General features: G+C 41.5%; 2 protein-coding genes across 2 annotated transcripts; both read right to left on the minus strand.

The window, feature by feature from the left end:
• Positions 1-1,576: 1,576 nt before the first annotated feature.
• On the minus strand, positions 1,577-10,342 carry chmp4ba (charged multivesicular body protein 4Ba). Its single transcript, XM_020110579.2, has 5 exons — positions 9,936-10,342; positions 4,447-4,624; positions 4,221-4,335; positions 3,978-4,104; positions 1,577-3,870 (listed from the first exon to the last, which is right to left on the minus strand). Exons 1-5 carry the CDS (start codon positions 10,117-10,119, stop codon positions 3,809-3,811), a joined length of 666 nt encoding a protein of 221 aa, XP_019966138.2. The 5' UTR covers positions 10,120-10,342; the 3' UTR covers positions 1,577-3,808.
• Positions 10,343-10,558: 216 nt separating this feature from the next.
• Positions 10,559-12,839, minus strand: LOC138405859 (ciliary microtubule inner protein 1-like). Its single transcript, XM_069516058.1, has 4 exons — positions 12,649-12,839; positions 11,921-12,002; positions 11,721-11,810; positions 10,559-10,996 (listed from the first exon to the last, which is right to left on the minus strand). Exons 1-4 carry the CDS (start codon positions 12,705-12,707, stop codon positions 10,844-10,846), a joined length of 384 nt encoding a protein of 127 aa, XP_069372159.1. The 5' UTR covers positions 12,708-12,839; the 3' UTR covers positions 10,559-10,843.
• Positions 12,840-14,750: the final 1,911 nt, after the last annotated feature.

Raw genomic sequence — 14,750 nt, forward strand, 5'->3', positions numbered from 1 at the left:
TTAAGTTTGTGTTTAAAGGTTATTAAACTACTATTATTTCTTAAATCAACAGGTAAATTTATATTCCAGTAGCTGGAGGCCCAAACCTTCTAAGCCTGTACTGCACAACACTGTCCCCTCTGATAATCACCCTCGTTTCCCCACAACTATTGTCCTTCTGCATTATAAACTGACCTAGTTTAGACGCAGGTGCGAGGCCGTGAAAAACCTTAGAGATGAAGTCGGTATCAGCAAAATATTGAAATGAAGTAGATTGTATTGTTGTACCATGTTGCAGTGACGATGTTCTGTGGTTCGGTTTTCCAGAGTTTATCTGCGGCACATGTCAGGGATACTGATTCATTGATTTAACAGGATTCAGCTCAAACTTGTGATTATTCAATGACAGAACACTCACTTTATATAACACCGTCGACTATCTGAATATAAACTGCATCAAAACAGATGAACCCAAACCCAAGAGTAGCCTGAATGTCTCCGTACAGCAGGTAAATAAAAAGTCTGCGATAAATCACGAGCGTAGAAACACAGGGAGTGAATGAAGCCTCGTGTTGAAGAGGCTGAACTCTGCTCACTGGTAGAAATTCAACACTGCAGCTAATTTAAGAACATGTTTCAAGCCGTGTTGGTCAGGACCACAGCGGGTTGTTCACTCAGCAGTCTGACGTGTGCTTGGTTTGAGCCTCAGCTCTAGTTGAACCCTCTGAAGGGAAGTGGACTCAAGTGTTCATAGTAAACATGTGCAGGAAACACGTCATTGTTGAAGTGGTCTGAAAACCCAAATGATGTTTGTTTCACAAACACATACACGTAAACAGTGAAGAATCAAGATCTGTATATTATAACCCCTGAAACATTCACACAAATGAAATAACAATCTAAAAACTTAATTCACATCTGCACCATTGACATTTCAAACTTCAAATCTTAACACAGATTACCCGAGTCAGTTGCTCAGAGGAGCCCGTGCTTGTTGAATGTTTAAAATTCCACTGAAAAGCCATTGACAAGTGTGCAAACCACAGTTCACTGCCAGTTACACAGAACCAAGCTGCAGATGTTCACAGACTGAAACAGGAGTGAAAGGCACATTCATCTTGTGTGTGTGGTTTACAACCCACTGTGACGTCAGCTGCAGTCTTAAAGCCTCGGGTTTGACAGTTTGTGCAGCACCGTCTCGTTTTATTTAAAACTAGACGCAACCATATTTGGAGGAGTGGGGGGCGGGGGGGCGGAGCCTGACTGAGAACTGGAGAACAGTGCGTTCCCAACTACACCTGTGACCCGCACCCACTGGACAAAACCAGCTGTCACTCACACGACATCCACGCACCAATGCAAACAGTGCTTCATGGTCTATTTGACTGGACCTTAATTCACAAACATGAACCTCGTGTGTTGAAGAAGACCTCAGAGTAGAGAATGAGGCACAAACTCATCAGGAAGACGTTTAAATCAAGTGAGAGCGATCCACAGGTCATTCGAGAGAAAACAGGCACTTTAGCATTAGCTTCACTTTCCGGCCCAGACTTCACGTTTACACACAGTCCATGGTAAAGATGAGACACTGCTGAGGTTTGCATTAAATCCCAACTTTATTAAGATAAAGTGTATACAACCCAACATTGACAACAGTCACAGAGCAACATGGTTGCCACACGGAAAAAAAAATATCTCCAATGTCCAACCCTTTGTACAGCTCTGAGCAGAACTGGCTACTGGTCACACTGTTCCTGTACAGCCAGATAGCACATGAGTAATATTTGAGCCAAAACACACACACACACACGAAAAAGAAAAAACAAACTCCATTGGCATCATATCTACACTTCATTTTGATAGTTTGTTGTTAAATATAAAGGGTTGGGGTCGACCCACTTTGTGATTTAGTGTTACAAAAATGAGAAAAGTTTTTAATTGCTCCTTTGTTTTTTTTTTTTTAAAAATACGTCGTGTTCACACTCAACCAGCTGTCTGATTCTGGGCCGACCCCAATCCGTCCATGCATAACTGTGTTTGCAGATGGGAGGAGGGGAGTGTGGTTTTACAGCATAAGTAGCAGGGCGGTGAGCAGAAGCTGGACTCGCTCAAATCCTTATTTTACCATGAAGGCCAACACGTGTCATGTGTGTTGTTCAATGTTCAAATTAAATGTTTTTCCACTACAGGTGAGTTAATTGGAAAAGGAGGAAAAAAAAAAAAAAGAAGAGGTCACTGTGTCAAGAGGCTGAGAAGACATCACGCACGCTCACACCCGGAATCTTTCAAATTCAGCACATGTGGGACTCTCTCAGAGGACGTCACTGTTAAACCACGGAGGGAGTCAGACACCTCGCAATCTCAAATTCAGAAACAGAAGCATTGTAATGTGTCCTGTCGCGGCCATTCGTACCTTCGTTACACAGTAATGTATTAACTGTCCTGATGGAATAACATTGCTCACACTTCTACAAATCCATCAGATTTTTGTACTTGGAAAAATCAATTCATCAAATCAATCTTATTTCTTGTAAGTTCTCAGGGGTCAGATCCTTTCACAGGATTATCCAATACATGTTTGTTTTTTTTTAGGTTTTGTGGTGGGACGTCGATGATACTTTTAAGATTCTTTACCAAACGAAAAAATCCACAAAGCAAATGACTCTTTTGATAAACTTTTCTCGCTCTTATCTGCCAGTGTCATCGACTTGTTTTAAAGAACGTTTAGGAACCACGTTGGAACCAAAGTCTCCGGCAGAGTCGGGCATTAGCACATTAGCACGAGCATCAGTTGCTTTGGAGAATGAGGTTGAAAGCTTCGAATATTCACAAAGAATCGTGACCGAACGGGTGCTTTTCACTTTTCTATTGTTCGGCAGACTCAGGGGATCATGGTGGTTAAGTTTCATCAGTGGAAACAAAGCACTGGCATCACTGATACTCTAAAGGTTTCATCTATTTTTACTCTCTCCTCACACAAGATTTTAGTATTTTAAGTGGTTGGACCAACATGGCCCTTGATAAGTAAACAAGAAGTTGCCCATGGGCACTTCGGCAGTGCCGGATATGGCTGACAGAGGGATCGAACCCTGGATCCTCTGACAACAAAACGTTTCACTGCAAAGTTAAACTTCTGTAAAGTGTTTTTTTTTTTTTTTGTTGTAATTTGACGGTGACGTTTCAATAAGAAAGTCCCACACTTTCATCATTCATCCTTTTTGTTGAGATTTAGCAGAGATGGTGTGGATGAAGGTTGTCGTCACCATCTTAGAAGAGCAGAGACATGACAGCACAGGAAGCAGAAAAATGGCCGAGTCACGTTCTGTTTTTTTTAGATTTTCTTCCCACACATCTTTTGATTATTTTTTCACATTCCTCCCAGAAACAAGCATTGTCGTGTTCCTCCACACACCCATCCCTAGAAGTATGCACTTGCCAGCTCCTGCTCTAAGTGCTCATTCGTGCACTCTTTTTCTGAAAAAGAGCACTTTGATAATCGTAACCACAGGCTGTGAGGGCACGACATCTACTTTTCATGCTCGATGCCCTTTACATACAGAGGAGTGTGCGGCCGGAGCAAAGTGATTTTTTACTATAACATTAATTTGAAGGGTACAGCCTGGGTTCACATCATCTCGAGTCAGCAAACGTGCACAAGTGCATACTTCAGGGCTGGGGGTATGGTTAGATATTGGGATGTCGACTTTAAGACAGAGCAGCAAGCTCAGGAGCCCAGAGTCTCTGTCTGTCCTCCAGATGAATGGGGCTTGTCTGGTAGCACAGAGACAGACAGGAGAGGGGCGCTAGCTGGCTAGAATGGCAAGCTAGCTTAGTTAGCTGCCCAGGCCTCGAGTTCCGAGAAGTCGTCCTCGTCTTCCTCCTTCTTCTTGGCTAAAAATAAACAGAGATAGATCATGAAATTTAATTTCTCTTGCAGATTTGTGTGATGTGGAACAAATTCTACTGAACATTCTATTCTTTAAGTTTTCATGCAGTACCTGGTCTAGCAGGAAGTGATGTAGATGGTACGCTGGGCAGAGGGACGTCTTCTGCTCCCTGGATTTCCAGCAGATTTTTGTCCAGCTCTTCTTGTTCCAGATCCTCCAGCTCAGCCATGAGTTCATCCTGAACACACACAGCAGGATCAGGAAAAACTCTAGAAATCTGCTCTGCAGGATAACATTCAGAGGTAAAACCTCAACGTCAGGCTTCACAACGTTTGTATTTCTCGATATTCTCACTTCATCAAAGTCTTCTCCAAAGCCGACTGGTCTGGAAATGGCATCAGAGATCTCCTGGGCTAATTCCTGCTGGTCTGTGATGTCCGACATCAAATCTTCTACTTTGTCTATGTCCCTGTGAGAAAGGAAGACACAGAGAAAGACAGAAAACATGAACACCAACGGAATGAGACTCTAAATAATATTCCTTGCAAATTCATACCAACGTTGGAAATGTGTCTCTTACATGTGTTGGTGTGCTCCCTGCAATGCCTTGGCGGCAAAGCCCATGTTCTTGAGCACTTCTGTATTAGTGTTAGCATTCTCCAACGCCTCCCTCTGGAACTCAATGGTGGACAACGTCCCGTCAATCTGACCCAGCTGCTTCTCATAACGCTTTTTCCTCTTCAAGGCTTGTAGAGCTCCTGCACAGAAAGAAAGAGTGAGAGAGAGTTAGTTCAAATGACAGCAGCCACTCCTGCAGAGGAAAAGGAGGTGTGGAGGTTCTAAAACCAAACCTGGCTCATGCTTTAATAACTGAAACCAATTCTGACACCAACTTCAAACCTAAATTAAACCAAAACATTGTTTTATTTCATCATCATCTTCAGGTTTTTGTGGGAAATACAATAAATCAACTTTCCACATATGACAGGCATGAACACAGATTTTGTCATATTGAGGGTCGTAGTTCATATTTTTGTGTAATTTAGCAAATGTTCTTATATATGAATAACTTTATTATCATCCACAAATAATTTTCTCTTTTAAGAGTAAAAGTTAAACACTTTTACACTGAAGCAGATATGAAGTTATCTCCAGCGGACTTTGGGATTCACTCGATGCAGCAGTTTGCTCTGTGATGAGCTGAACCGACTGAACTGTTGAGACGCCGTGTTTGTCCTGATGAAGCAGTAGTCTCCTAATCTGATAAAACCCTGTTCAAGCTGCCCCAAACATGCAGCCTGCTTCAGTCTGACAGTTTCAGGTTCGTCAGTCTACTCTGGTTTGAACCACCTGGGATAGAGAGAGAGAGAGAGAGAGAGAGAGAGAGAGATCCAGAGTAAAGGTAGCAGCTAGATTGGATGTTCAATCGTAGTTCAGTGTGTTTCTGCTCTTTGCCGCGTTACAACACTCGTTACAAAACCAGGTCACAGGGAATTCCCCTCAGATGCAAACATGGAACATTCACCTCATCAAGGGAGATGGTGACCTTAACCTGCTGAGTCATATGTGAAGGGTGTGTGTTTGTGACAAATCTGTACAACCCACGTGCCTGGAGTACACTTCACACTGAAGATTAGCAGACGATAGAATAAGGTTTTAAGGTTTAGATCAATATTAATAGGTGGATAAGATAAAGATGAGCTTTTTTAAAAGATTAGGATATTTTATAGTCGCTGTCACCCTCGTGAGCAGCAACAGGTAACTGAAATTATTCCTGAACTAATTCCTGACTCAGCTCCTTTATCACAGGAAATCGATCACACTTTGACATTTTTACACAAACATACACGGCTATAAGTAATCGCTTTAGATGCCACAGCAACAGTTTCCCTATCCAAGGTCTGTGTCAAAAGGACGTCGATAATAGAAATGTGTTTCAGAAGGACGGATAAAACACAAAACAAATAAATGATCTTCTAACCCCTCAATCCATGTGACACCTCCACGTAAACAAGAAACCGTGTAACATAGACTTTAAATAGATATAAGATGGACGACATGACAGCGTCCCAAAAGTGATTAAAGGGAATTGCAGGGTTGATTCATCAGTCCACCGCTGAAATACACTTTACATGAACTTTGCTAACCCCTGATTATTTGATGAAGTGACATCAACAGGTCAAAAGATGTGACATCATTATTTAGTTGATAGTCAAATACTGTACCTGACCTCTGGGTTTGTGCTGATGATGTCGACAACACGCCTAACTAAGAGAATACACATTTTTCATCCTTTAAAATCAGCATGTTATCATAGTCCCTTTAGCATGTTGCTAGCATGGTAGCACAAGGCGAACACTCGCACCTTTATTTAACAGCTGTATGTGGTTGGTCTGGTCCACCAGGAGCCAGACAGCAGCTGATGGTTGCAGTTTCATTAGATTATATCATTGCCTGGCTCTATTCCTGGACTGATAACATTGTTACCCAACATCACACAAATGACAATCAGATTATTTGGAGTGCGGAGCTGAATTCAGGTCCCAGAGGAATTACTCAGCAGTTACTGTCTCAACTCAGAGTGGAAAATTATAAACAAAGCTCAAATAAGGAAGTGAAGTATGGTATTCAAATATGGACACAACAAGCACTGAAAAGACCCCATAACGCAGATGCTCTTATTGTGGTAGGTTTACTAAAAAAATATATGGATTGTGTGCATATCATCTGTCGCCCAGCTAGCAGGAGAACAACCGACGGTAAAAGACTATGTTGAAAATCAGGTTTGAGGGAAAACTGGTTATTTGTGGTACAACTACTGTGGCCAAAAATATCAGAGTAGGTTTTATCCAACGGAACAAAAGTTGAAATCTATGATGTAATCTTACGATGAGGGCACTCAGCAGGGCGCATATCGTCACCAAGGCCCGATGGTCCCTTTATGAAATAAAGTTTAAATCGTCCAAATCCGGATTTGTATTAGGATCTGCACCCGGGGCAATCACATGGCTGAGTTAATTAATGACATAAAATATACTTAGACAGGAAAGTTAATTAGGTTTGTTAGTTTGCAGGATTACGCAAACACTACAGAAGGAATGACATGACTCTTAGTGGAAGAATGTGTTTATGATCAGGAGTTTCTTGAATAGAATCAAAACATCGAAGTGATGGGCTGTGGCACAGTTTACACTGAGCTCTCACAGACCAATGACACTTAGCAAACACATCAAATGATATACCTCTTCCTCCCTCCTCTGCTGGTTGGGTGATGGTGAGTGCTGTGTCACTGGAAAGCCAATTTAAAAGCCTGACCACAGTCTGGGCTGTAGCAGAAACAACAATAATGTTGAGGCACCCACTTCCTGCTTCATCAGTCCTGAAAAAAAAACCCTGCTACTTATTCTTAAGAGGGTTGAATCGCTAAAGTTAGGATGACAAGTCCTGCCCACAGCAGCTAAAACTAGAATGGCTTTCAGTAAAGTGCAAACTTTACCTCTGCCAAGGCCCAACAGTTGCCCTGAAGAAAAACTGGATCAACTCCAAAATGTAATGAATTCTTTCTAGGCCCAAGTCACATCCTTCCACCAGGTTTCGTAAAGATCCAGTCAGTTGTTTTTGCAGAATTCTGCTGACAAAAAAAACTACAGACAGGAGTGGAAACAATAACCTCCTCGGTGGAGGAATCTATATAAACCAGGAGGCCGTTTGACAGGTCCTGCTGTGGTTGCTCTGCCTCTCTTACAAGTGCAAGCGGCCATCGTTGATCATAATCGCTGATAACTATTCTGTTCTTGGTTATGAGGGGCTATCCCAGCATGCACTGGCTGAGAGGCAGTGTGCATCCTGGACTGCTCCCAGGACCACCACAGAGTTCAGTCCTGCTTTGGAGCCAGTTCCAAACTAACAAGAGATTTGTTGACAAAATGTTTTTTGATTCTACTGATAAATTCCTGAAAACATATTTCGGTCCCACAGCCCGCCTGTCTGCACTGTTGGTTACACGTCAAACCACACGTACAGTAAATGCTTTACAATATGATGCACCGGTTTGAACACTCAATTATACGTAACAAATGGAAGCAGTGATACAGTTCAATGCTAATGCAGGGAGAAAGCCTGTCCAACATGACAAAGCATTTCCCGCAGCATTTAAATTTCTCCAGTCACAGCCTCATACTCCATTTACGAGATCTTTACATAGAGAAATGCATTAAATCATAGGTTCACATTTATGCCTGGCATTGAAACTCTTCCATATTATCACACTGGCATCTGATCTCAACACGCAGCAGGAAGAACTAACACAGTAAACTTCAGTTCAGGGGAATTAAAGCTGCTGAATGGAGTCCAGATGTATCTGGCAAATGACGATAGCACAGAAAAGACTGCAATGTTTTTTGTGTAATGCTGCTGCCTGACAGACACACAAACAAGCAAATGCTGATGCACACATAACTTCCTTGGTGGAGGAAATGGTAATAGATCTATTTCCAGAAAGGAAAACCACACACAGACAATTAACTGATGCCAGGTACACAAGGTTTTATTCTTTATCGTGACTGTTCATTAAAGTCAAGATAAAGATCAGATGGTTGATACTAATGCGCCTTAGCTTCATTTATTGACAAGGCTTGGCCGTGGACACAGTCCAGGTAGTTGCAGGTTTCACCAAGCATTGTAATAAATTCTTAGGTTTCTTTTCTGGTCTGGACACAATGCTGCTATGAATCAGGAGATCAACTTCACGTCTGAATATTACGTCAGGGTTACAGACTTGACTGAAAACTTTAAAACTTGATTTGGAATAAACTTGAATCTGCCGTTGATTGTTAAGTTGAACACTAGTCCTGGCCCATCTGTGTTAGTTGGATTGGTTCACAAAGTAAACAACTAATTTAAAATCCTACTCACAGGTTAGTGCATGTATGAAACGACTGTCTGTGAGTTTCATGAGAAGCATGAAATACACGATGGGTGGGTAACATTCTGGATACAAAACATTTTCATCTCAAGCGAGAAAAACTGGTTTTTAAATCTGTTTTAAAATAGACAAATTAAACTGACAATAACAATTTAGTCAAACTTTTTTTCTCTTACTAGTGATTTACACACTTTCCTAATCAAACATAATAAACCTTATTATTTATGATGATGTGGACTTAACGCATTTGAAAACGCATTTTGTTAAAAGTTTTGTATAGTTTAGCCTCGAACGCAACAACACATGTCCTTGTCACATACCTGTTTGAGTGCACGACACCTGTGATTGTTTTCAGACGTGGTGACGGATGTTTACTCATTCTCGACGCCTGTAACACCAGTGCTGTGTATAAAAACTTCACGAATAACCTGTGAGGAATAATTGTTAGCGTTTGTCGGTAGGTCACGGTAGTGAATATGGATGAGTGAACTTAAAGGTTCACTGTGTAGAATTTAGGGACATCTAGTGGTGAAGTTGCATTTAGCAGCCGAACACCACTCACCACACCCTCCACTTCTAATCATGACTTCACGTCACAGCTGTCATAAAAACTTTGTCCATTCTGGAACACTGTGAAAGAGAGGACCCGCTCCCTCAGTGAATATACAGTATTTAAATACATAGTATATTATAATAATATAGAAAACAATTGGTACAGTTCAGACGATCGCTCACGAATGAAACCATCACGAGGATTATTGTATATTTAACTTCTACCAATAGATCCTATCAATCAGATGTTTATCTATAACCAGTTTGAGCTGAAATCATATTTCTATAACTAATCTCACAGCTCGTGGTGAGAAAACAACTGTTTATCTAATAAAAGTTTGGAATAACTTCTGCTCTTTGTGTCTGATGGAAGTGAAGCGTTAAGGCCCACGGGCTCCTGTAATAATAATAATAGTAGTAATCCACGTTTCTCAGCTGTGTGGTGAACTGTGGCCTCACGCGAGACATTTAAACATGGACTCACACTTCAGGTGAGCAAACTTCCCTGTTAGCCTGACGAGCTAACCACGGAACTCGCCGGGCTCTCCCAGGACTCCGAGGGTGACAAAGCTCCCCGGCAGCTCCTTCCTCACCTCGCTTGTTCTTCGTGCCGTACTTCTTCGCCGTCAGCAGCTCCTGCTCGATCTTCTTCTCGAGGAAATCCTGTTTCTTCGCCAGCATCTCCTCGGTCTCTCGGAGTCGCTGGATCGCGTCCTGGGTGGTGGGCGCTTTCCCACTCTTCCCTCCGCCGCCGAAAATCTTCGCGATTAACGACATCGTGCGAGCAAACGTGAAACCGAACCGGCGCGGTTAACCGTAAATCGACCGTGGGCACTTTAACGGAACCGTTAAATCGACGTGTCGCCCGCTGGCTTTTCTTTCTTTCTTCCTCAACTACACGGACTCGACCCCGCCGCCGCCGCCGCTGTTGTTTTCCTCCTCACTTCCGCTTTCCAGACAGGCCTCGTGATGTCATTACGTCAGCGCTGTTACGTAACTCAGGCGTGACCGCGACACGAAACATTCAGGGGATTTTACACTTTCTTATTTTTCTTATTTTTCATTTTCTGCTTCCTGCCAATCACTTCTATTATTACAATATGATATAATACAACACAATACAATACTGTGTGATCTACTAAAATACAATGTTATGTATTAAAATACACTGTAATATAGGTTTATGTGATATATTTATCCAGACCAGTCAACAAGCTGTTTGTTAGTTTGCTTTATTGTTTTTACTTTTTCGCCAACATCACACAAGGTTTCACGTGTTTCACGTGTTTGAACCATAGACTGTATATAAAGATTATAATATAAGATTATTATATAAGATTATATATTATATAAAGGTTTGAACAAAAGGATCACGGACTGTGTTAAATAACATAAATGTTCCATCAGTGTTTTTTAATCTGCATTCAATAATAATGAATATCTATTATCACTGATTATCGAGGCAGCATCAGAGAGCAGCAGCGACAGAGGGACGATCCGCTCAGCACGCGTCCAGAGGCCAGCCCAGCTCCTTCACAAAACTACGTCTCCCATGATGCACCGCGCCGTACTTTTCCAGTTGAAGATGGGCGCGGCCTGAGCGCCAGCCAATCAGAGCCTGAGTTGTCTGAGGGATTGGAGGGGAGGGGCCAACCTGGAGAGAGAGATGGAAAGATAGAGGGAGAGAGAGAGAGTGAGAGAGAGAGAGATGGAAAGATAGAGGGAGAGAGAGTGAGAGAGAGAGAGAGAGTGAGAGAGAGAGAGAGAGAGAGTGAGAGAGAGAGAGTGAGAGAGAGAGACAGATGGAAAGATAGAGGGAGAGAGAGTGAGAGAGAGAGAGAGAGAGTGAGAGAGAGAGAGAGAGAGAGAGTGAGAGAGAGAGTGAGAGAGAGAGTGTGAGGGAGAGATGGAAAGAGAGAGAGAGAGAGAGAGTGAGAGAGATAGAAAGATAGAGAGTGAGATGGAATAATGGATAGATAGATAGATAGACAGACGAATGGATAGATAGATAGATAGATAGATAGATAGATAGATAGATAGATAGATAGATAGATAGATAGATAGATAAATAGATAGAAAGATAGATGCATGGATGGATGGATAGATAGATGGACTAATGGATAGATAGATAGATAGATGAATGGATAGATAGATAGATAGATAGATAGATAGATAGATAGATAGATGGATGGATGGATGGATAGATAGATAGATACCATAGATAGATAGATAGATAGATAGATAGACAGATAGATGGATGGATGGACTAATGGATAGATAGATAGATAGATAGATAGATAGATAGATAGATAGATAGATAGATAGATAGATAGATAGATAGATAGATAGATAAATAGATAGACAGATAGATGAACTACCTGGATGAATTTTTCTGGAGGGGTCTCAGGTCTTGGGACCAGATGAAGCTCCATTTGGAAACTTGTCTTCAGCTTCACATCCGTCTTGTACTTTGTAAGAAGACAGTTTATAATAATAATAATAATAATAATATAAAGTACATTATTTCCTACAATACATGTACCTTTACTTTTGAATACACTTACATGTGTTTGCTTACCTCTTTGTAAACCTCGGTCAGGAAGCCCCACTTGTTGGGCCAGATTTCAGCTGAATCCTTCTCCATGTTAACATGTGCTTTCCTACACACACACACACACACACACACACACACACACACACACACACACACACACACACACACACACACACACACACACACACATGAATTGGGCTGTTACCCCTGATGGCAACATAGTGCAGTAACCACGACAACAAGTATTTGTGGTTTGTCATTGTGGTGAGAAGAGTTTCTAAAAGATTAGTTATGATGTTATTCAGTTTTTTAAATAAACAATACACTTTTATCTTCAATCGTCATTTCTCCACAAATGATATTTTCCACTTTAAGTTGATGTCGACTGACATCTTATTCAAACAAGGAGCTTTTCTTGATACAACAGCATATGTCAAGCTTTATCTATAGTATATGTGTCTCTGAGGGAAAATTCAATGTGTTTTACATGATTATCAGGGAACAAAATATAACATTAATACCAATAATAATTGTGATTCACAACAAGCATACATTACCAATAAATCCACAACGGTTCAAAAGATTATTCAATAAGAATCAAACATCTTGTTTAAGTATAAGATCTGACTTTTGTCCCCAGTTTCAAACCTCCGGTTGATAATCACGACCCTCTGATCAACACATCAATACACAGATCATGTTAATGAAACACAAACACACAACTGTGTAAAAAGTTTCAGCTTAAGTTTTACCAGATTTCATCCTGATGCACAAAGTTGATGGGTTCAGATGTTCGCTTTGACTCCGCCATCTGTCCTGACCAGCGTGAGAGTCTGTGTGTGTGTGTGTGTGTGTGTGTGTGTGTGTGTGTGTGTGTGTGTGGTGTCTCTCTCTCTGCCTGGCTAATGTTTCACCTGTGTGTAAGCCACACTGTCAGACCTGTTTACTGTCGTCATGGAGATGGGATTCTCCCACACACACATCTCATCCTTCCATCCCCTGTGTGTGTGTGTGTGTGTGTGTGTGTGTGTGTGTGTGTGTGTGTGTGTGTGTGTGTGTTGCCATAGTGACAGTGTGATTGGAGGGTCTCTGGGTCAACTATGTGTTTTCAGTCATGCGTGTTGTTGCTCTAATTAGGACGAAGACAAACCAAAGTGAGATGATTGTGAACATTCACCTGACACTAAACATACAACACACACACACACATGTATATGTATGTGTGTATATATGTTTAAAAAGATTTTCATTTCATTACAGGGGCCACTGTGTTTACCACTATTTGCTCTATTGATCATTTCAAATGACCGTTAGAAAACCACATTTGGATTCTTCTTATTTCTCAGTCTTCATATCAACAGGTGACACTTCTTATTGTTCCTCGGTAACCGTGGTACATCAGGGTTATTTCCAGTCGGGTTAGACCCCCTGCAACCCTTGAAGTAACGTGGTCTTTATTTACATGCTCTTTTTAACTGGACTGCAGTATAATGCAGAGCCACATGGTGGCGCTCAAATAAAGGGAATCTGGACTTGTCTTTGGTTCAGTTCTGACTTGTCCTCATAGTTTTCTTTAAATAACAAAATGATCATGTTGTTGTAATGATGTGATGATGATGAAATAAAAAAAACAGTAGATCAGTGTTGGTGGTAAAGAGCTCTAGGCTGCAGCCGATCCAGAGGTTCATCACATCTGTATGTAGAGTCTCTATCAATCTGCCCAGAGGTTCATCACATCTGTAAGTAGATTCTTCCAGAGGTTCATCACATCTGTATGTAGAGTCTCTATCAATCTGTCCAGAGGTTCATCACATCTGTAAGTAGAGTCTCTATCAGTCTGTCCAGAGGTTCATCACATCTGTAAGTAGAGTCTCTATCAATCTGTCCAGAGGTTCATCACATCTGTATGTAGAGTCTCTATCAGTCTGTCCAGAGGTTCATCACATCTGTAAGTAGAGTCTCTATCAATCTGTCCAGAGGTTCATCACATCTGTAAGTAGAGTCTCTATCAAACTGTCCAGAGGTTCATCACATCTGTATGTAGAGTCTCTATCAAACTGTCCAGAGGTTCATCACATCTGTATGTAGAGTCTCTATCAATCTGTCCAGAGGTTCATCACATCTGTATGTAGAGTCTCTATCAATCTGTCCAGAGGTTCATCACATCTGTAAGTAGAGTCTCTATCAAACTGTCCAGAGGTTCATCACATCTGTATGTAGAGTCTCTATCAATCTGTCCAGAGGTTCATCACATCTGTAAGTAGAGTCTCTATCAATCTGTCCAGAGGTTCATCACATCTGTATGTAGAGTCTCTATCAATCTGTCCAGAGGTTCATCACATCTGTAAGCAGAGTCTCACCTTCACCTCCATCCATCCACAAGCCTGATTCCTTCCTTCATCCCTTCATCCTCATCTTAGCCCTTCATGACTTTCATCTATATTTTGCATTAAATAGTTTGAAACTCTATTGATTTGATCTTTGTTGGTGAATGTGGCTTCATCAGTATCTTTACAAACATTACGTATCATAGTATTTTAAATGTATGTGAACCCAGCAGATGATGTGGGTAATACTTCCAGGCCGGGACGAGGAATATTCAGACGTGAGCAGGTTTTGATCTGACCGTGGTAAAGTTTCACTCACTGTGTCAGAATTACTCGTATGACGTATTTGCTCTGTGTGTTATCAGGCTTTCCGTCAGTGCACTTGGATCTGTTACCTCATCTGCTGCTGTTTGCTGTAAGAACTGAACGACACACTGCAGAGACCAGATCGATGCACAAAGACACACTTTCACTAAACCCACAACTTTCTCTCTTTCCCGTTTTCTGTCTTTCAGGCCTGATTATCA

This window comes from Paralichthys olivaceus, chromosome 2 (genome assembly GCF_024713975.1).
Source record: "Paralichthys olivaceus isolate ysfri-2021 chromosome 2, ASM2471397v2, whole genome shotgun sequence".
NCBI lineage: Eukaryota > Metazoa > Chordata > Actinopteri > Pleuronectiformes > Paralichthyidae > Paralichthys > Paralichthys olivaceus.